The sequence below is a fragment of the Erythrolamprus reginae genome, chromosome Z (assembly GCF_031021105.1).
Source record: "Erythrolamprus reginae isolate rEryReg1 chromosome Z, rEryReg1.hap1, whole genome shotgun sequence".
NCBI classification, from domain to species: domain Eukaryota; kingdom Metazoa; phylum Chordata; class Lepidosauria; order Squamata; family Dipsadidae; genus Erythrolamprus; species Erythrolamprus reginae.
Genome location: NC_091963.1, coordinates 5644138 through 5663032, shown reverse-complemented (window position 1 = coordinate 5663032; position 18895 = coordinate 5644138). Strand labels below are relative to the sequence as shown.

The 18895-nt window shown below is 42.2% G+C and overlaps 1 protein-coding gene across 1 annotated transcript in view; it reads left to right on the top strand.

Moving 5' to 3' along the window:
• The window catches only part of DLEC1 (DLEC1 cilia and flagella associated protein), a 79692-nt gene that overhangs the window by 59046 nt on the left and 1751 nt on the right, over positions 1–18895 (top strand). The window contains exons 28-37 of the mRNA XM_070729882.1: positions 4143–4213; positions 5128–5327; positions 5960–6109; positions 8419–8541; positions 11368–11462; positions 13690–13774; positions 14492–14686; positions 15643–15804; positions 17246–17399; positions 18615–18735. Coding sequence (XP_070585983.1) covers positions 4143–4213; positions 5128–5327; positions 5960–6109; positions 8419–8541; positions 11368–11462; positions 13690–13774; positions 14492–14686; positions 15643–15804; positions 17246–17399; positions 18615–18735 — 1356 coding nt within the window. The remainder of the gene's footprint in view (positions 1–4142; positions 4214–5127; positions 5328–5959; positions 6110–8418; positions 8542–11367; positions 11463–13689; positions 13775–14491; positions 14687–15642; positions 15805–17245; positions 17400–18614; positions 18736–18895) is intronic.

Here is an 18895-nt window from a genome sequence, read left to right as displayed (position 1 = left end):
TCACAAGTTTCATTCATGTGATGTCTTGCCTAACATGTGAAGTACAGTATCTCACAAATTGACTGTGGCAGAAATAGTTGTAAAATCAGGTGCAAATATGTGATGACTTGCTTAACAAATGAATTTTCTGGTCTCAGTTGTGGTCGTAAGTCAAGGACAATCTGTTTAATATTGGTGTCAGATATCCCTCCTGTCTTCAGGAACCGCGGGAATTGTATATGTGTCAAAGTGATGGTGTCTCCGAAGTGAGAAACAAATCCTCTACTGTTAACATGTCTTTTTGTTGTGTTGATGGAACACATTTGCCATATTTTTCAGAGTATAAGATGCACTGGAGTATAAGGGTTAGTTTCGGGGGAGGAAAATAAATAGTTAATAGATAGTTTCGGGGGAGGAAAATAGGGGGGGGGGAATCTATCTACCAGGTATTCATCTGGCTAGCGTCCTTAGTCTGGTCAGTTTTAGCACATCATTTTATCACCTGGTTAGGATGTAAAAAAAACTTAATTTGGAGGGAATAGCAATGAAAACAAGCCTGCAAAGAGACCTCTGTATACTAATAACAAAAGATTTAAGTGCCAAAGCCCACGGCAATAACATAGCCAAGAAACCTTCAAGAGTTGTAAACCTAATCCTACATAGCTTCTACTCTGGCAATCTCTCACTATTTTCCAGAGTTTACAAAACTTTTGCCAGACCCATCCCCAAATACAGCTCATCCGTTTGGAACCCATATCGCATCTCAGACATCAACACCCTTGAAAATGTCCAGAGATACTTCACCAGAAGAGCCCCTCACTCCACCACTCGAAACAGAATACCCTACGAGACTAGACTTTCAATCCTGGGCCTAGAAAGCTTAGAACTAAGACGCTTTAAACATGACCTAAGCATTGCCCACAAGATCATATGCTGCAACGTCCTGCCTGTCGGCGACTACTTCAGCTTCAATCACAACAACACAAGAGCACACAACAGATTTAAACTTAATATTAACCGCTCCAAACTTGACTGTAAAAAATATGATTTCATTAACCGAGTTGTCGAAGCGTGGAACTCATTACCAGACTCCATAGTGTCATCCCCAAACCCCCAACACTTTATCCTTGGATTATCCACGGTTGACCTATCCAGATTCCTAAGAGGTCAGTAAGGGGCGAGTACAAGTGCACCTTCCGTCCCCTGTCCTGTTGCTCTCCTATATCTCCTATTCCTTTCTTCTATTCCTATATCTCTCATTGATATGTTCTATTCCTATATCTTCTTTTCTATTCTTTCTTAGATATATTTTACTATGAGTATCTCTACAACCTTCATCATGTATTTTACTGTGTGTGTGTGTGTGTGTGTGTGTGTGTGTGTGTATATTTGTTTTCGTAGATTTTCACGGGTATATGTATGTAGATTGTTCTAAATGGCAGGGCTCAAGCAGTAGTGGTACTAGGTTGGAAAGACTCTACAAAATGGACAATACAGAATTGGTACTGGTACATGGTGGACCACATACATTTTGAAATTATGGAAATAAGATTAAATAATTTTGATGAAAACAAATTGGAGAAGCTGATGGTACGATGGAATAAGGTGAAAGATTATATGTTGAGTAGAATCTGTGATGTAAATGTGAAAAATAAACTGCAATCACTCTTTTAGTAATATCTAATGCAAGATAGAGCCAAGGAAATACAGATAAACAAAATCAAAAACTTTTGAATCCCCTTGTATGGGTGGTGGTGGTGAAGGGGGGTGTCTTGTTTTGTAAGGTAATGGGCACATGCACTGTGCACTGTTATATGTTCGTTCTATGTAATTATTTTATAAAATCAATAAAAATTTATTTTTTTAAAAAAAAAGTATGTAGATTGTTCTGAGTTCGGGTTTTGCCCCGTGTAATGTTTTGAGTGTCTATGACAGTTGCAAACATTCCATATTTACAACAGCACGAAGCTTAAAACTTCAGCCTGATGATGGTGAATGTGATTTCCCCGAAACACATTCACCATCATCCGGCTGAAGTTTTAAGCTTCGTGTTGCTGTAAATATGGAATGTTTGTAACTGCCATTTCTTCCTTATATATAGTGTTGGGGATGGAGATTTGGTTTGAATGTAGCAAATAGATTGGGTGACTATGTTTTAGTGATTTGATTGGTTGGTGGAATCACACTTACTTGAAAGATTGATATGGTGATTATTCTGATATGTTTTTTTGTTTAAGGCTGGTTTCCAAATCTCTGGTAGGCGGGACGTATCATCTCTTTTATTCATGCATAGGGGGCGTTTCTCAATCTCTATAGCTTCTCTAGTAATTCTTCTGTATAAATTTTCTGTTTTGGAAAGTAATTTAGTTTTTTCAAAGTCAATTTCGTGCCCTATTTTTTTAATGTGCTGGACAAGGGAGGAAGTCTTTTCTTCTTTTTTAACTGCATTCTCATGTTCTGCAATGCGTTGGCTCACTCTTCGATTGGTTTGTCCAATGTATGTGGCTGCACATGTTTTGCAAGGGATTTCATAGATTCCTTGGTGTTCTAGTCGGATTTTATCTTTTGGGTTCCTTAGGATGTTTGATATTTTTGGTTAGTGACAAATGAAGTTTTAATATTATGTTTGTGCAGGATTTTACTAATTTTGTCAGTGGTGCCCTTGATGTAAGGGAGAAGGGTGGTACCATTGTCCAGTTCTTGATCTTGATTTTTGGGGGGTGTCTCTTTTTTGATTAGGTTTGTGATTGTTTTCCTTTCGAATCCATTAGAAATTAATACATCTTTGAGTTTGTTCAATTCAGTTTTTAAGTGCTCCTGGTCAGCTAGGTGTTTGGTTCTGGTGATGAGAGTTTTGGCTACTGAGGTGATTTGTGCGGGGTGGTGGTGGGAGTGTGCATTTAGATAACGGTTGGTATGGGTTTTCTTTTGGTAGATGGTGTGTCCTAGGGTGCCATTTTCACACAAATACCTATTAAAGAAGCCTTAACAGCTATCCAAAACAAACACAAGCCCCCCAAATATATCCTAGATCTAACCAACCACTGTCTGACTAATACATATTTCATCTATAATGAACAAAGATATAAACAGATAGAGGGAGCCCCCATGGGATCACCCCTCTCACCTGTCATCGCCAACCTCTATATGGAATATTTTGAAAATAATGCATTAGAGCAATCTAAACACAAACCTAAACTTTGGCTGAGATATGTTGATGATACTTTTGTAATTTGGCCACATGGAAGGGAAAAACTAGACAATTTCCTCACACATCTCAACAGCCTACACCCCAAAATACAATTTACTATGGAAACAGAAGTCAATGATCAACTTCCCTTTCTAGATGTACTAATCTATAAAAAACCCAATGGCACCCTAGGACACACCATCTAATCACCATATCAATCTTTCAAGTAAGTGTGATTCCACCAACCAATCAAATCACTAAAACATAGTCACCCAATCTATTTCCTACATTCAAACCAAATCTCCACCCCCAACACTATATATAAGGAAGAAATGGCAGTTACAAACATTCCATATTTACAGCAACACGAAGCTTAAAACTTCAGCTTGATGATGGTGGATGTGATTTCACCGAAACGTCGCATAGACATGCAAAATATTACACAGGGCAAAACCCGAACTCAGAACAATCTACATACATATACCCGTGAAAATCTACGAAAACAAATATATATATGTGTGTGTGTGTGTGTGTGTGTGTGTGTGTGTGTTTTCGTAGATTTTCACAGGTACAGGTATGATGGTCTTGGTATATTCGGGTTTCTTCCCGTGTAGGATTTGGAAATTTCCAAATCCTACACGGAAAGAAACCCGAATATGCCAAGACCATCATATATATATATATATAAATTGGACAAAATAAATAAATAAATAAATAAAAATTTAGAGCTGGAAGTAGGAATGAAAACAAACCTGGAAGCCAGCCGGGAAGATCTTTAACACCGCTTTAGGGCTGGGGGGAAAAAGCTTCAAAAAAGCTACATTCGAAGTATAAGGCGCACCCAAATTTTCAGCCTCTTTTGGGGGAGAGGGAAGGGTGGAACTTAAACTCCAAAAATGATGGTACTTCCCCCCCCCCCTTTCCTAGGAAGCACCAAAAATACACTGTAGATAACATCTTATTTTCTTCCCAGGTTTGGAGCCCATATCTCAGGAGGAGACACCGTATCACGGTGCATGCGTCTCCATAACCCCACTCCCTTTGGTAAGCGTTTGTACTGGCTATTGTCATTTTTCCCAAGAACAGGCAGGCGGCCCACCCCTACCCCAGGAAAATTTTGGAGGGTCAAGATCTTTCCAAGTTTGGAAATCACCTAAGAATATGTCTCCCCAGATCTCCTCCTTGACCCCCCAAATATCTGCGAATTCTGAGGTTTTCTCCAAGCGACCTTCAAAATACCTTCCAATCTCGAGGATGAGAATTTTTGAACAAACTGCGAGATTTTAGCCTAATGGACTGGTCACTGGGGGATTCTGGGAGCTGAAGTCCACACTTCAACTTAAAAGTTGCCACATTTAAACAACGCTGTTTCAAATTAAAGACAAAGGAAGACACAGAAATATTACAAAATATGGGTGAAATTTTATGATTGGATATAAAATGAATATACATGGAAATTAAATTAGAATGATTATAAAAGAAGAAAATGGAGAATGAATGATGGTAGACACAGATGACAAAATTAGGTTCTGAGGAGGTAATGTTAGATAAGTAGCACATATCTAAAATAAAGAATTGCATGTATAGAAATGATTAAAAATAACAAATTTAGAAGAGACACAGACAGTTTGAAAGTTTATGGGAACAAGTTATCAGTCTGGTAAACAAGAGGTGAGGGGAAAGGTTGAGAAGGAGAAAGAGGAAGTAGAAAAATGAAGGGAGAAGAGAAGGAGGGGAAGGAAGTAGGAAGGGGGAGAGAAGGAGTAAGAAGGTAGAAGGAAGAGATGGAGAAAGAGGAAAGGGAGTGTAAAGAAATGAAGAAAAACAGACTGATGAACTGCTATAAGGCAGGTGCAAAATAGGATTTTGATTTAAGTATGATTGTTAAAAATGTATATTAGCCACCCTGATTTTGATTTCACCCCCCCCCCCCCCTTTTTTTTTCTCCTTCCATTCAGACATTCGAATGGATTGGGAAAGTTACAATCAAGATAAAGATGATGACAAATTGATCGATCTCTTGGTGTTTTATGGCCCACAGTTTCCAATCAAGGATGCCGATGGCAATGAGATCAATGTCCTGTGGGAATCAGATACCTCCTCTAAGAATGTATCTTTTGCTTCTAACTCTGTCTGGTTACGAAATAGGGAGAACGCGGTTAGTATGATGAGGTTCTTAAGGTGAAAAGTTTGTAAGACAAAACAATGTTTCTCATAGGAATCAATGGAAAAGCGATTAATGCGTGCAAGCCCAAAATTCACCCCTTTTGCCAGCTGAAGTGCCCGTTTTTGCGCTGCTGGGATCCCATGAGGCTCCCCTCCATGGGAAACCCCACCTCCGGACTTCTGTGTTTTTGCGATGCTTCAGGGGAATCCCAGCAGCGCAAAAACAGGTGCTTCCTGGCAACGGAAGTCCAGAGGCGGGGAATCCCAGCGGTGGTGGTGGGTTTGTAAGGTGAAAAGAGTTTGTAAGAAGAGGCAAAAAAATCTTAAACCCCGGGTTTGTATCTCGAAAAGTTTGTATGACGAGGCGTTTGTAAGATGAGGTATCACTGTACTTTTTAAAAGTACAACACATGTGCGCAAGAGTGCTTGGGTGTGCAAAGCTTGCGTGTGTTGTGTCCATGAGAAAACTGGCAGTAGGACAATCCAGAACCCACTTCTGGCACTCTTGTATTTATGTAACGAATTTTGCCCCACTTGTATTTTGCCCCATTTTCATTGAATCAAGTACCAGTCTTGGCAGGTTTGGGGTTTTTTTTTTAAACTTCTTCCCCACTTTCACTGTAGAGTCTGGAGACACTATTTGAGGATGATGAAGGAAGTTCTGTTGAATCCCTCTGGGAACCAGTGACGTTCAAGCCAATAGTCTCCGTGGTCCTTCGACCTCATGAGGGTGTTCCTTCGGATTACCCTTTCTGCATCACTCCCAAACAGACCGTAAGTTGCAGCTCCCTTAGGCCAGGCTGGCACGGAGTGGGAGGTATGGAATGGGAGAACTCGCAACGGCCCACTAGCCATGGGACACTTCATGACCACCAACTTGCTTAGTGAGTTGTAATGAGATGGCAGAATTCTACAATTAATCTAATTATTTAAACAATTTAAAAATCGTTTTAATGTTTTGTCAGCGCATATGTTTGTGCCTCTCCTAGGGCATTCTTTCTTTAAGGATTCTATTCCACCATTTCTTTGATATTTGTCCCTCCGCGAGTTGTCTGGTGGTTGATTGGCCATAGGAGCTGTTCTAGACCATTGGCCGCAATCCCTTAATACAGTTTCTTATGTTGTGGTAGCCCCCAACCATAAGTCTAGCAGCGCCAATTATTCCAACAAAGCTTTAACCTGATTGGCAGGAAGGTCAGAGGGACATCCCCACTGTAAACGCCTGATTGGTCAGATTTTAAAAATATGTTCCAAAGTGCCAGAATAGACGCTTTAGTTCCTAACACCATAAGAAATTTGTCTTTTCCTGTAGTCTTGGGGGACCCCTGTGAAATGGTCATTTGACCCCCCAAAGGGGTCCCGACCCCCGGTTGAGAACTACTGCCCTAGACCCATCTAGGTAGGAAATGATATGAAAGGAGACTGAGAATGTCAAGAGTTTAGCAAGAAGTTGTTCTTTTCACCTTCCTGTTTTTGCTGTCTCATGTGAATTCCACAGACACTCGGTTTCCTGCCAATTCCCCAAATTTCAGGGTTTAAAAAAACAACAACAGAAGTCTGGTAGCACATTTTCCGACTAATTATTTTAAAAAAAATTCGGAAGAGTTTGCAAATTGTAGGATCTTTCTGAATTTTGGCCACCATAGTAGATTAACCCAACCAACTGTCTACCCAACTTCTCTATCATGGCACTTTCAAGATGGGTGAACTTCAAGTCTCAGAATTCTCTAGCCAAGACTCAAGCTCAACCCGGATAAGACGGAGTGGCTGTGGATTTTGCCTCCCAAGGACAATCCCATCTGTCCGTCCATTACCCTGGGGGGGGAATTACTGACCCCCTCAGAGAGGGTCCGCAACTTGGGCGTCCTCCTCAATCCACAGCTCACATTAGAGAACCATCTTTCAGCTGTGGCGAGGGGGGCGTTTGCCCAGGTCCGCCTGGTGCACCAGTTGCGGCCCTATCTGGACCGGGACTCATTGCTCACAGTCACTCATGCCCTCATCACCTCGAGGTTCGACTACTGTAATGCTCTCTACATGGGGCTACCTTTGAAAAGTGTTCGGAAACTTCAGATCGTGCAGAATGCAGCTGCGAGAGCAGTCATGGGCCTACCCAGGTATGCCCATGTTTCACCATCACTCCGCAGTCTGCATTGGCTGCCGATCAGTTTCCGGTCACAATTCAAAGTGTTGGTTATGACCTTTAAAGCCCTTCATGGCACTGGACCAGAATATCTCCGAGACCGCCTTCTGTCGCACGAATCCCAGCGACCGATTAGGTCCCACAGAGTGGGCCTCCTCCGGGTCCCGTCAACTAAACAATGTCGGTTGGCGGGCCCCAGGGGGAGAGCCTTCTCTGTGGTGGCACCGACTCTCTGGAACCAACTCCCCCCGGAGATCAGAACTGCCCCTACTCTTCCTGCCTTCCGTAAACTCCTCAAAACCCACCTTTGCCGTCAGGCATGGGGAAACTAAACATCTTCCCCTGGGCACGTTGAATTTATATATGGTATGCTTGTGTGTGTGTATGTTAGTATAGGGGTTTTTCTTAAATTTATAATATTTTAATTAAATTGGATTATGTATTGGATTGTCTTTTCACTTGTTGTGAGCCGCCCCGAGTTTTCGGAGAGGGGCGGCATACAAATCCAAATAATAAATAAATAATAAATAAATAATAAAAAGTTAGGTTGACTGGGGAATTCTGGGAAATGCGCTGGAAGATGGTCAAAAACAACGAAAGTTTTCTGTATCTCTGTTATCTTCTGATGCTTGTCCAAAATCTGCAGGCTAGCAGAATGGGGAATTTGGGGAGTTGAAGTTTGAGGACACTGATTTAGGGATTGGCTGTATTCGGTGAAGGGCTACCAAAATGTTTACTGCCACACTGTGGCCGTGGCTTTTGCAGGATGCCCTGCGTTTTCTTTCAACATCTTTCAGTGCAAATTGGGTGCTTTGAGATGGAGCTCCATTTTCGCTACCCCACTGCGTTCTCCATTTAGGCAGTAGCCCACCCCTGACTGTATTCCTTCAATTCAGCTATCTCTTTCTTTCCTTTGAATCGACCTAACTGTTGTTTTCAGGTTATCCCTGCAGGTGGCGCTATTTCCATTCACATCTCCTTTACTCCTCTGATGCTCCCGGAAATCATCCATAAGTTTGAATGTGAAGGTTTTGCACTTGGCTTCATGAGTCTGGACAGCGAGGTACATAAAGCAAGGTTCATTTGCATTCTTCTTTTTCCCCCTTTCCCCCCTTCTTTTTCTTTTGCTCTCCAGCAAATCAGGCTTATCTGCAGAATGAGTAAGTTGTGATGCTGAGCCTTAAAAATCAAGCAATTGTATTTTGTGGGTGTGATGTAAAAGGTAACTTTATCCTCCTTGGATGAATTTCCCTCTCTATCCCACAATACAGAGCCAAATACATTCATCAAGACTTCTCAACCATACAAAGCATTTCCAGAGAAGGGGAAGAGTTTTTAATCCATTTTTTTCAACTTAGTCACATCTTCCTCTATTGCAGTGCTTCTCAATTGTTTATGCTACGCCCCCATCTAGGGGGAAAAAAACCATTTCACACCAACCCCAACTCTCCGATCTGGGCTCCAATGGAATTTTAGTGTTAATGTTTATTATTTTACTTATTATAAGCTGCAAACAAACTATTGGCTGGGGAAGGCTACTCTACCCACTTTCCTGGAAGCAAGTCACACTGAACTCAAGAGGAGCCTGTTTTTAGTTAGGCAGGCATAGGTTAGGGCAGTGATGGCGAATCTATGGCACATGAGCCGTTGCCCTAGCTCAGCTCCAGCATGCATGTGTGTGCCAGCCAGCTGATTTTTGGCTCACACTGAAGCTCTGGGGGGGTATTTTTGGTTTCCAGGAGCCTCTGGGGGACTTTGGAGCCTGGGGAGGGCGAAACGCAACCCTACTGGGCCGCCCAGAAATTGGGAAACAAGACATTATCTGACCTCTAGACGGCCTCTAGAGTGTGGGGGAAGCTGTTTTCGTCCTTCTCAGGCATTAAATTATGGTTGTGGGCACTTGCACATGTGCGGCAGCACGCAAGCACGCTCTTTTTGCACTCAAGAGAAAAAACGTTCGTCATCGCTGGGTTAGGGACTCTTTTGACATGGATCTAGGGCAGCTTAATCAAGCCGATGTTTTGGGGTCGCCGGCCTGGCCCATAAGCACAGCCTCTGCTGGGCGCTCACATGAATGGTGTGGAAGGAGGCCGAGTCAAAGCTTTTGCCCAGCTGCAGAGGATGCTCCTCTTTGTCCAGTAGCAAATTCGCCACACCATTCATGGCTAACGTGGCGCCCATCAAAAACAACAAGAACCCCACAGCCGCCCCACCCTGCCTGGCCGCCTTCTCTTCCAGGCTCGGAGCAGCGTGCAACAGGGAAAACACTCCCCGTCTAGGGGAGTTCATTGAGAGGGACCACACATTTTCCATGGGGTCTCCCCTGGCATTGTTCTGGGGGCCCCCAGGGGGGCATACTTCACTATTTGAGAAACGCTGGTCTATTGGGATCTGGTCAGGATGGGAGCTGGGGAAGTCACTTCTCCGGGAGGTCGTAAAACAGGACAAAATTCACTTGGCCACTGTCTCACTTAGCAATGGAACTTTTAGATTCAATTGTAGTCATAGGCCAAGGAGAAGAGTAGAATAATAATATTCATATCTTGCAATCGTTGAAGTAAATTGTATGCTGAAAGTTAAGCTTGGCTCTTCCAATTGATTCATCTCTTTTGACTTTTCCCAGAGGTCAGATTCAACCAGTTTGCACCTATTTCTTAACAGAACCAGTTCTTAACAGTTCAGACAACCAATTGTTGGAAGAAATCTTATTTTTTCCACTTCACAGGGCTAATCCTATAAGGAAGGCAAGAAGGAAACATTCTGGAGTTCTAGCCTCTTTATTGCCCTGTTTGCAGAATCTGCCTCTCTGGTTAACCCTTATTACAGTATAACAGCTAAGGTAAAGCGGCCTCAATGTAAGTGACGTTGAGTTGGCCATGCCCACATGGACACATGACCATCGATCCACGCCTATCCAGCTGGTCTACATGGGGCTACCTTTGAAAAGTGTTGGGAAACTTCAGATCGTGCAGAATGCAGCTGCGAGAGCTATCATGGGCTTTCCTAAATATGCCCATGTTACACCAACACTCCACAGTCTGAATTGGTTGCCGATCGGTTTCCGGTCACAATTCAAAGTGTTGGTTATGACCTATAAAACCCTTCATGGCATTGGACCAAAATATCTCTGGGACCGCCTTCTGCCGCACGAATCCCAGCGACCAGTTAGGTCTCACAGAGTTGACTTTCTCCGGGTCCCATCGACTGAACAATGCCGTTTGGCGGGACCCAGGGGAAGAGCCTTCTCTATGGTGGCTCTGACCCTCTGGAACCAACTGATTGGTTTCTTAAATTAGGCTTTTTAAATTAACTTAAATATTAGATTTGTTTATATTGTCTTATTATTGTTGTTAGCAGCCCCGAGTCTTCGAAGAGAGGCGGCATACAAATCAAATCAAATCAAATCAAATCAAATCAAATCAAATAAATAAATAAATAAATAAATAAATAAATAAATAAATAAATAAATAAATAAATAAATGAAGAAACAAACAAACAAACATTTAAATATGTTAAAGGGTTAAATAAGGTTCAGGAGGGAAGTGTTTTTAATAGGAAAGTGAACACAAGAACAAGGGGACACAATCTGAAATTAGTTGGGGGAAAGATCAAAAGCAACGTGAGGAAATATTATTTCACTGAAATAGTAGTAGATGCTTGGAACAAACTTCCAGCAGACGTGGTTGGTAAATCCACAGTAACTGAATTTAAACATGCCTGGGATAAACATATATCCATTGTAAGATAAAATACAGGAAATAGTATAAGGGCAGACTAGATGGACCATGAGGTCTTTTTCTGCCGTCAGACTTCTATGTTTCTATGAAAGTGCAGAGAACCGGTTGTTAAATTATTTGAATCCCACCACCGACTTTTCCCCCTACTTCAGAATATCTGGAATATCCCTGGGAAAGTAACTCGTGAAGATGGACACTCGCTTACCCCTCTGAGAATCGATTTGCAAGCATTCGTCAAACCTGCTTTGTAAGTCAATACTGGGTGTGAGAGGAGCATATTTTTTAAAAACATTAATTTTATTAATTTTTAATAGTAACAACAGATACACACTACATAACACACAGTGCACAGTGATGCATGCTCCCACCACCGAACATCATTCATTCAGACCCCTCCACCAAAATGAGGGTGTACTGATTTATATTGTTTTAAAATAAGAACATTACCATGTTTAAAAATTATACAGTGATTCCAGTTTATTCTTTATAACTTGTTCTCAAATTCTGCTAACCATATAACCTCTAACCCTGTCCCACCTTCCCATCAGTTCTTTCACTTTATTTTCATTAATCGTATTCATCTTTGTGTCCATAATTTCAAACGGAATGTGTTTCACTATGTACCGGTACCAATTTTGTATTGTCCATTTTGTTGCATCCTTCCAACCTAAGACTGTTGCCGCTTGAGCACTTTCTATAGCTGCTTCTTTAATTTCTCTGAATTCACCCATATCCCTCCTTATTACTAATACTGCCATCTCCTTTGTAATCACCCATTTTATGTTTAACATCCTATTAATTTCATCTTGCACCTCTTTCCAGAATTTCTGCACTAGCAAACACTCCCAAAACATGTGCATAAACACCTCTCTCCTGGCATCCATTGCCAACAAGCAGCCTTAACATTCCAACAAATGTATGCAAGTTGCGCAAGTGTATGTTTTACACTTATGTAAAATTTTCCTTCTCGTTTCTCTAATCCTTGTATTTTTAATTTTCCTTATATTCTCCACTATATTCTTCATCTCTTGTGCATCTATTTGCAATTTGCTTTGCCACCATCTAGTTAATCCCTGGGTCACACACCAATCTGTCTGCGTTAACATCCTCTATATATTACCTGCCTGTGTACCATCACTTTTTTCTCTTAAAATTTTCTCTAATTCTGTCTCTTCCCTTAGTAGTGCTTCTTTATTTTCTCTTTCATTAAAGCATGTGCATATTGTGTTTTTTTGCAACCATCTCTGTTGGCACAGCCACCATTCTATTCAGGGGGCGTTTGCCCAGGTTTGCCTGGTGCGCCAGTTGCGGCCCTACTTGGACCGGGAGTCATTGCTCACAGTCACTCATGCCCTCATCACCTCGAGGCTCGACTACTGTAACGCTCTCTACATGGGGCTACCTTTGAAAAGTGTTCAGAAACTCCAGATCGTGCAGAATGCAGCTGCGAGAGCAATTATGGGCTTCTCTAAGTATGCCCATATCACTCCAACACTCCGCAGTCTGTATTGGTTGCCGATCAGTTTCCGGTCACAATTCAAAGTGTTGGTTATGACCTATAAAGCCCTTCATGGCACCGGGCCAGAATATCTCCGGGACCGCCTTCTGCCGCACGAAACCCAGCGACCGGTTCGGTCCCACAGAGTTGGCCTTCTCCGGGTCCCGTCGACTAAACAATGTCGTCTGGCGGGACCCAGGGGAAGAGCCTTCTCTGTGGCGGCTCCGACCCTCTGGAACCAGCTCCCCCCTGAGATTAGGATTGCCCCCACCTTCCTTGCCTTTCGCAAACTCCTTAAAACCCACCTCTGCCGTCAGGCATGGGGGAACTGAAACATCTCCCCCTTGCCCATGTTGTTTTGGTGTTAGATTGATTGTATGCGTGTTTTAATATTCTGGGGTTGTTTTTTATGAATTTTTTAGCTTAAAATTGTAATTGGATTGGTGGGTATTGGATTTGTTATTATGTATTGTTTTTATCTTGTTGTGAGCCGCCCCGAGTTTTCGGAGAGGGGCGGCATATAAATCCAATAAATCTAATCTAATCTAATCTTCTACTAACTCTTCCGTCATTCTCATATAACTGTTCTATCCTATTTATGCCCCTACCCTTCAGCTCACCTATTATCTTATTTATGTTTGTTTCATTGTCTCTATTTATAACATACAACGTTGAGAGCTTTGATTTATTTAATCCTAATTTTCCCTGTCACTTTTTCCAAATTTCTAAGGTCCCTTGTGAGGTGTGTGGGTCGAAAGAGAAAGGTTCTGGCCCAAAGTCACCTTGGTTGTTAAAGTTGTCAAGTTTGGAAACTCCTGACCTAGACATCCAGACATTAGTGTGTGATTTCCATCTTTATTTTCACCTTTTTCATCACTTTCTGGAATTTGGAAGACTGTTCTTCTATGTTTAAGTGGTCCTGCTAAATTTGTTCTCATTTTTTAGTAAGACACAATATTCTCTTTTCCTCCTGCAGGTTGACAGTAGAAACAGACCATGAGAAAGGGTTGGTGTTCCGTGTAGCAGCTAGCAGTTTAATCCCAGGATGTTTTGCCAAGGATGTAAGCCGTGGTTTTCTGCTTCTGAAATCGGCAAAAAGGTTGCATTTTGTAAAAGAGAAAATATATAATTTTTGTAACATATCTGGGGGTTTTTTGGGGGGGGGGATCACTTTGGAACAGGCACATCCATTGGGTCCAAGAATAATTAGAAGGGGGAAATTTTATAAGTGAACAGGAAGCCACTATTTTATATAGAACAACCCTGATTTGTTCCTAAAATCAGTTAATTGTTCACAACACATTAGCCATAAAATAATAATTGAAGATGTAGAGGGGGAGGGAGGGGGGAGGGAGGAGGGAGGGAGGGAAGGAAAGAAGGAAGGAAGGAAGGAAGGAAAGAAGGAAGGAAGGAAGGAAGAAGGGAGGGAGGGAGGAAGGAGGGGAGGGAGGGAAGGAAGAAGGAAGGAAGGAAAGGAAGATAGCACTTAGATTTATATACTGTTCCACAGTGCCCTTACAGCCCTCTCTAAGCAGTGTGGGGCAACCTCTTGCCCCACACAGAAGGAGAAAAAGACCTTGCAGTTGTGACAATCAAACTGTTGAACTGCTGGCAGTCAGCAATCAGCAGAAGTAGCCTGCAATGCTGCATTCCAACCACTGTGCCACCTTGGTTCTTAATTTGGGGTAGACCAGGCGAATGGAAGGGCGTCTGTCCTAGAAACGTCATGTCTGAAGCACAGCTGTTGTGAACAAGATTCTGTATATTTTCTCCTTCAGGTGCTGACCCAGGCAGCCACCACTCTGAATGTGAAACTCACCAACAACACAGAGACCCCTCTGGCCTTCAACCTTATCTTATCAACGCCCTTCACCATATCCAGCGTGGACCCTGCAAAGAGCCTGAAAACATCCCAGAGTGAAAGAGAGGAAGGGGGACCACACCTGTTGCTCTACACCTTAGAAAATATGCTGGTACGGTCTTGTTCAAGGAACTTTTAAACAGAGGCACGGGATCAAAGTCAGTATTAGTACCAATCTAGAACCTTAGTAAGGCCACACCTGGAACACAGTGAATGATTAAACACCTGGAAACTAAAGCGTATGCAGAATGATTGCAGGGTTTGGATACGGTTAGTTTAGAGAAAAGAAAGACTAGGGGGTGTTCCAGTTTTTAGGGGGGTTGCCACAAAGTAGAGGGGGTTAGGCTATTCTCCAAAGCACCCGAGGGTAGAGCAGTGATGGCGAACCTTTTTTTCCTTGGGTGCCAACAGAGCATGCGTGTGCACTATCTTGCATGCATGAGAGCCCACACCCATAATTCAATGCCAGCTTCCCACACACCCGCAGAGCCCCTCTGAAGGCCAGAAATAGCCTGTTTCCCAACTTCTGGTGTACGCAGTAGGCTCATGTTTTGCCCTCCCAAGACTTCCCTGGAGCTGGGGGAGATAAAAATGCCCTCCCCACCCCCCTGGAGGCTCCCTGGAAGCCAGAAACACCCTCCCTGAGCCTCTGTGTGAGCCAAAAATCACCTGGCCGGCACACACATACATGTTGGAGCTGAGCTAGGGCAACAGCTCGTGTGCCAGCAGATATGGCTCCGCGTGCCACCTGTGGCACCCATGCCTTAGGTTCGCCATCACTGGGGTAGAATAAGAAGCAGTGGGTGGAAATTAATCAAGGAGAGAAGCAATCTTGAATTAAGGAGGAATTTCCTAACAGTGGGAACAATTAACCAGTGGAACTATTTGCCTCCAGAAGTTGTGTTGCTCCATAAGAAGAGACTGAATAGCAATTCATGTAGAGTAGTATACAATATCCTGCATGAGCAGGGGACCATGAGTCAGGGACTGCCTATAACCCATTTGCCTGATCCTTCAGCTCTTAGCCACCCTGCCAACTTACCTCCCTTTTTATCTGGTTCTTCGTAGGTGAAAGTGTCATTTATCACAACCCTTGAGTTGCTCACCTACCAACATCTCCCAGAGGACCATCAGCCATCAGGACTTCAAGTGATCCAGCATGACAGCGGGGATAAAATCTTGGAATTTAAGCAAGATCTTATCATCGAGTACAGCAACAAAGCTACGCAGGTAAGCTCATGCAGGTGACAAGCCCAACAGGACAACGTACAATGCTGCCTTGCGGGTGAATCCCATAATTCTTTTACTTTCTTGCACATCTTCAGCACCATTTATTTTTATATATTTATTTATTTTATTTATATGTCACCCAACTCCCTAAGGCTGTTGGTGGCCCAGTGGTTAGAATTCGGTATTGCAGGGTGACTCTGCCCACTGCCAGTTGTTTGATCCTGACTGGATCAAGTTTGACTCAGAATTCCAACTTTCAGAGGTTGGTAAAGTGAGGCCCCAGGTAATTGGTGAGGGAAAGTCTGTCTCTGTAAACCAAAGCATTATGATACGGTATATGTCTAAACTATTGCTATTGCTATCATTCATGGGTATTTTGGAAAGCTTGAACGGGACATAATCTCTATCAAAATGGGCCATTTTTAGCTGCAGCTCCTCTACACGGTGCTTTGTAAATCCATTTTTCTTGGTATATCTGGAACTGAGCCTTTGCTCAGCACTAAGCAGCAAAATCTGAATTTTCTCCCTTCTCCTTTTAAAAAAAAAAATCAAAATGTCATCAGTTTTAGTAGATTTCTTGCATGTATCCAGAAAACTGTTGGTATTGAAAGGAATAAATGTTCAATGTTAAACTGCTGATATAGCACATTGCTTACTGAAGCTATATAAAATAAGGGGTTATCTATTCAGGAGGCCACTGTATATAGTTTGACTGCGTTTTGCCAAGTATTTGGGTTGGATGGATTTTGCAAAAAATGTATTTCTGGAAAATACTTTCGTTTCAGATATTGCTGCTATTCCTCTATTTTATTTGAAGCAGTGACTAACAATGCTCTTCCAACTATCATATTTTATTAAGAGGCTTAACCTTTGTGAAGTGAAGGTCCATTTATCAGATGCACGAAATGGTTTACACTGAAACAAAACCAGCCATTGGAATGAGTAACAATTATTACACATAATGCATAGTTGCAAGTGAAGTAAAATGTCTGTTTGTTGGCTAGTTGCTTTAATACAATGTACAGTCCACCTTATTCCAAAAAATTCCGGTTGGTTTATACTTTAAAAAGTATAAGTAACTTTCAAACATGTGGTCTTCAACTCCCCGAAGGCTGGCTAGAGAATTCTGGGAATTGAAGTCCACATCCGTATAGAACCTAACTACCATCTTGCCCCAAGGCCTGGAAGAACAGCCATGTTTTCAGAGACATTCTTCATTTAATTTGTAGCGCATTGTAATGACATCACAATATATACGACAACCATGCCATTATGGTTTCTTCCAGATGCCTTTGCCCACAATGTTCACACCCAGATCCTGCCTTAGATACTTACTAGAATATTTCTTTTTCCACCCCACAAATGACAGCCTTAAGGGAAGACCTTACTTAGCCTTCTCAAAATATTTTTCATGGTCCCCTGGCCCTTGATCTCGTTCCAGGTGCTACCCCTGACTGCATACCTGTCCCTTCCGGTACTTGAGCTTTCTTGCGAAATGATTGATTTTAAAACCTGCCTAGTCAACCAGACGAGGTCTGAAGAGGCACTTCTGGTGAACCGCAGTGGATGCAGAAGCTACTGGGCAGTTTACTTGCGTAAGAGAAATATCCAAGAAATTATCTGCATTTTGATATTTAGGAGTTTGAATTATTGAGAGAGAGAGAGACGGAAAGAGATGATAGCTATAGATAGAAGTCAGATAGATAATATATTTTATGTGTGTGTGTGTGTGTATTTTATATGTGTGTGGGTATGGCTAGCTGATGAGGCCAAAATAAGGCCGAAATAGATCTATCCTAGTCTCCCTTAATTTTCAAATTCAGCAAAAAAAACATGTGACACATACAGATAGAATTGTCGGCTATCAATAAAATTAACTGCCTTGGAAATGGCCCTGGGTTGGGCCGAGAGGCAAATAAGGAGCTTGTGATGTTCCTTCAATACACCAGGGTGATTCGACACAAAAATATGTAACCCTTCCCTGGTGCAGAACTGAAGGGATCTTCTATTGTAGCCTAGAGGATAATTCTCTGCCTTAGAAGGCAAAGGTTGCAGGTTCAAGTCCCAGTGGGTATGGCTAGCTGATGAGGCCAAAATAAGGCCGAAATAGCTCAAAATATTACACGGGGCAAAACCCGAACTAATATTTACAACAGCACGAAGCTTGAAACTTCAGCCTGATGATGGTGAATGTGATTTCACCGAAACGTCGCATAGACACTCAAAATATTACACGGGGCAAAACCCGAACTCAGAACAATCTACACACACACACACACACACACACACACACACACACACACATGTCACATGTTTTTTTTGCTGATAATGAAAATGGATAGTGTCTATATACCAATATCTGTCTGTCTGTCTATCTTTAGAGAGAGAGAGATGGGAGAGAGAGAGAGCCTATAGCTGTGGGTGACATAGATACAGATAGAATAAATCTGTCATGTAAATTCAGTAACAGCCAGCTTGGTGTAGTTAAAAACACTGGAATAGAAATCAGAAGCTTGTGAGTTCTAGTCTTATTTTAGTCATAAAGCCAATTGGGTGAATTGGAACCAAATCTCAGCCCTGGAAAGAAGGAAATGGCTTCCAACACTGTTGCTAAAGCCTGCAGGGGTTTATATACATGGTTTTGAGGAGTCAAGACTGATTAATAAAATTAATAAAAGGCAGAATAGAAAAACCAAATGAATAAATATTCTTTGCAGCAGCCAAGGACTAGTTGAGGATGATAAGATTATCTTTCTTTTAAGAATATCTGTTGAAAGTTTTACCAGCCCTTCTTAATTTCATTTTTAAAGCTGAAGATGAACGACATAAGGATCCTGAAGTGTTTTCCATCTCTCCAATTAGCGGCATCCTTGGGGCCCGCAAAGGTAGCACAGCTACCAAAACCCAACTGGTGGTCCGTTTCACTCCAAGGTAGGTCAGGGGAAGCTCTTCTGCATATCCCATAGTTTGTGAAGATGGGAGTTTTTTCAATGTCGAAATACAAGTGGTTCTTGACTTACAACAATTCATTTAGTTACCATTCGAAGATACAACAACACTGAAAAAAGATGACATGACCGTTTTTCACACA